General features: G+C 46.4%; 1 protein-coding gene across 1 annotated transcript in view; it reads left to right on the forward strand.

The window, feature by feature from the left end:
- LOC108312324 (nucleoside diphosphate kinase B) overlaps nucleotides 1–3,639 on the forward strand; it is a 20,808-nt gene that overhangs the window by 8,594 nt on the left and 8,575 nt on the right. Inside the window, exon 3 of the mRNA XM_037742582.1 lies at nucleotides 569–681. Within this exon, the coding sequence (XP_037598510.1) occupies nucleotides 569–681 (113 nt within the window). The remainder of the gene's footprint in view (nucleotides 1–568; nucleotides 682–3,639) is intronic.

Here is a 3,639-nt window from a genome sequence, read left to right on the forward strand (position 1 = left end):
TCCAGCCTGGGTAACGAGCGAAACTCCGTCTCAAAAAAAAAAAAAGAATGCAGTTTTTAAGCTGTAGTCTTAATGACAAGAAGCAGCCAGCCATGTACAGAATCATAGTGAAAAACATTTCCAGCCAAGAAAACAGCATGTGCAAAGGGCCCAGGCTGGGAATGAGCTTGGCATTTTGAAGTACAGAAAGAGAATTGAAATGCCTGAAGCCTGATGGGTGGGAGGGAAGTTGGGGTGGGAGGAGTTCAGAGGCATGGGCAGGGGCCCCTCTCTCAGGGGAGTGTGTTGAACACGTACTTCCTGAGTGCTGCGAGGGACCCTTCACACTTGGGATTTTAAAGAGGCTGCTCTGGTTGCTGTATGTGGAATGCATTGTAGAAAGACAAGCCTGAGGGCAGGGAGACCAGGTTCCTGAGTGCTGGAACAAGTGGATACTCTAAACATTGGTTCAGTGAGTGAATGTCATCTTAAGGGGCCTTTGTATTTTTCCTTTTTTGAATTAATAGTTGCCAGATTTTCTGCTGAGATTGGTTTTCTTCCTTGACCATATCTTCTTCTGTCCTTGGAGGTCTGGGAGGGGCTGAACGTGGTGAAGACAGGCCGAGTCATGCTCGGAGAGACCAATCCTGCGGACTCCAAGCCTGGGACCATCCGTGGAGACCTCTGCATACAAGTCGGCAGGTGAGATGTTGGTGTTCTACCGCCTTTTCCAAAGTCTGGTTTAGTTTCCACAAGGATTGGGTTTCTGAGGCTGGAGGTATACATGATACCATATGCAGGTTGATTTTATTGGAGTTTATTGTTTTCTTCCCTGTTTAGTTAGTGTTTGGCTTTAGTTGTTAATATCACTGTGGTTGTACCTCTGTTACACAAAGTGTAGAACCTGGTACAACACACTTTGCTGGCCAGAGTCTTTCCTGAAGGCTCTCACTGTTTGCACCAGTGTGGCCGGGAGGGCTGGATGTGGGGAGGGCATTTATCACTGTTACATTAATGGCCGCTGTAGGCTTTTTCTTTTAACACGGTCTAATATCCATGGAGTTTCAGCTTTTATGCTGCAGTGGCTGTAGATTTCTGGCAGTGGGCTCATTTGAATCCTTCTGGTCTTGGTAATGTGACTGCCTCTTTCTCCACCCAGGAACATTATACACGGCAGCGATTCCGTGGAGAGTGCAGAGAAGGAGATCGGCTTGTGGTTTCACCCTGAGGAACTGGTAGATTACAAGAGCTGTGCTCAGAACTGGATCTATGAATGACCAGACGGCAGACCACAATGCTTTTCACATTCATTTCCCCTCCTTCCCACCGGCAGAGGACCAGGCTGTAGGAAATCTAGTTATTTACAGGAGCTTCTTCATAATTTGAAGGGAAACTCTTGGAGCTGTGAGTGCTCCCTGTACAGTGTTACCATCCCCTACCTTGGATTAAAATGCGTCCTCCCAACAGAGGATTCATGGAGTTAGCTACTTTGTTTTGCTTTGTTTTTTTTTTTTTTTATATGTACATGGAATAACCTGACCTAATAGACAGTGTAAATACTATGTAAATCATTTATATTGATTTCTCACATCCACACAGGCATTGCCTGCCTCTCTCCTTAACCCTTGCATCCCTTCCACTCTGGGCATTGAGCCAGCCAACAGGCATGTATGGAGCATCTGCGAGGTGGCCAAGACTGGACTAGGTGCAGAGGATTCATCAAAAGTAAAAGAAAGTATGAGGGCTGGGTGTGGTGGCTTGTGCTTGTGATCACAGCTACTTGGGAGGCTGAGGTGGGAGACCAGCCTAGGCAACATAGCAAGACCCTGTCTCATTAAAAAAAAAAAAAAAAAAGCCCAGGAACGATGGCTCATGCCTTTAATCCCAGTGATTCAGGAAGCTGACAGGGAGAATCACTAGAGGCCAAAAGTTCAAGTCAAGCATGGGCAACATAGCAAGACACTGTGTTTACAAGAAAATGAGACAGCTGTAGTGCTGTGCACTTTTAGTCCTAGCTGTTGGGGTGACATAGGTAGGAGGATTGCCTGTGCCCAGGAGTTCAAGGCTGCAGTGAGCCGTGATCGTGCTACTGTACTTCAGCCTGGGCGACAGAGTGAGAGCAGCCTCTTAAAAATAAAAAGATATCCATCCTGTTCTTGAGAAGCTCTTGGGGATTCAGTGAATGGGGGAGTATGAGAAGTTGTAATTACTCCAAATATTAGAAAAGCTAGGTAGACAATAGGCCTGGGGCCCTGAGATGGCCTCAAATGAAGCTGGAGGTCTTGTAAGTAGCTTTGATTTGTTAGGATATTGATATGGTTGCTTTAACAGAGACAAGATAGAAATATACTTCTCTTTTATTTGAAAGTTCAAGTGTGGGCCGAGTGTGGTGGCTCACATCTATAATCCCAGCATTTTGGGAGGCCAAGGCGAGTGGATCACCTGAGGTCAGGAGTTCAAGACCAGCCTGGCCAACCTGTTGAAACCCCGTCTCTACTAAAAATACAAAAATGAGCTGGGTGTGGTGGGCACCTGTAATCCCAGCTACTCAGGAGGCTGAGGCAGAAGAATTGCTTGAACCTGGGAGGTGGAGGTTGTAGTGAGTCGAGATCACGCCCTTACACTCCAGCCTGGGTAGCAAGGGCGAAACTCTTGGAAAAAAAAAAAAAAAAAATCAAGTGTAAAAAAAAAAAAAAAAAAAAAAAAAAGGAAAAAAAACACACAAAAAAAACAAACAAAAACCAAACTATGGTTGGGTGCGGTGGCTCATGCCTATAGTCCCAGCACTTTGGGAGACCAAGGCAGGAGGATTGCTTGAGCGCAGGAGTTTGAGGTGGGTTTTTTTGTTTGTTTTTAAGACAGAGTCTTGTTCTGTCACCCAGGCTGGAGTGCAGTGGCAAGATCTCAGCTCACTGCAACCTCTGCCTCCCGGTTTCCAGTGATTCTCCTGCTGTAGTCTCCTGAGTAGCTGAGACTACAGGGCCTTTGGGAGACCCAGGCAGGCAGATTGCTTGAGCCCAGCAGTTTGAGACCAGCCTGGGTGACAAAGTGAGACCTCAACTCTACCAAACATTAAAAAATTAGTCGGGTGCAGTGGTACATTCCTGTAGTCCCAGCTACTCAGGAGACTTGAGGTAGGAGGATCGCTTGAGGCTGGGAGGTTGGAGCAGTGACCTGTGATCCTGCCTCTGCACTCCAGTCTGGGTGACAGAGTGAGACCCTCTCTTCCAAAAAAAAGCTCAGGCTGGGTGCAGTGGCTCACGCCTGTAATCCCAGCACTTTGGGAGGCCAAGGTGGGCGGATCACGAGGTCAGGAGATGGAGACCATCTTGGCCAAAATGGTGAAACCCCATCTCAAAAAAAAAAAAAAAAAAAAAAAATCCCTAGCTGCCCAGTAGGTTTGGTGATGGTGATGGTGGTAAGGCTCTGATCCTTAAGGTGGTCTACACACACCTGGTTTCTTCTAATCAGTCCCACTTGGATTACCACCCCACGTCCCTACCTGCAAGTTGGGAAGAGAAGTGGAAGAAGTATCCCTTTTAGAGACAACTCTGATTTACAACCTTCACTTTCTCTCACATCCCATTGGAACTTAGTCATATGTTTGCATCTAGCTGCAAGAGAAACTGGAAATTTTTTTTTTTTTTTTTTTTTTTTTTT

The sequence above is a fragment of the Cebus imitator genome, unplaced genomic scaffold (assembly GCF_001604975.1).
Source record: "Cebus imitator isolate Cc_AM_T3 unplaced genomic scaffold, Cebus_imitator-1.0 Scaffold123, whole genome shotgun sequence".
Classification (NCBI taxonomy): Eukaryota; Metazoa; Chordata; class Mammalia; order Primates; family Cebidae; genus Cebus; species Cebus imitator.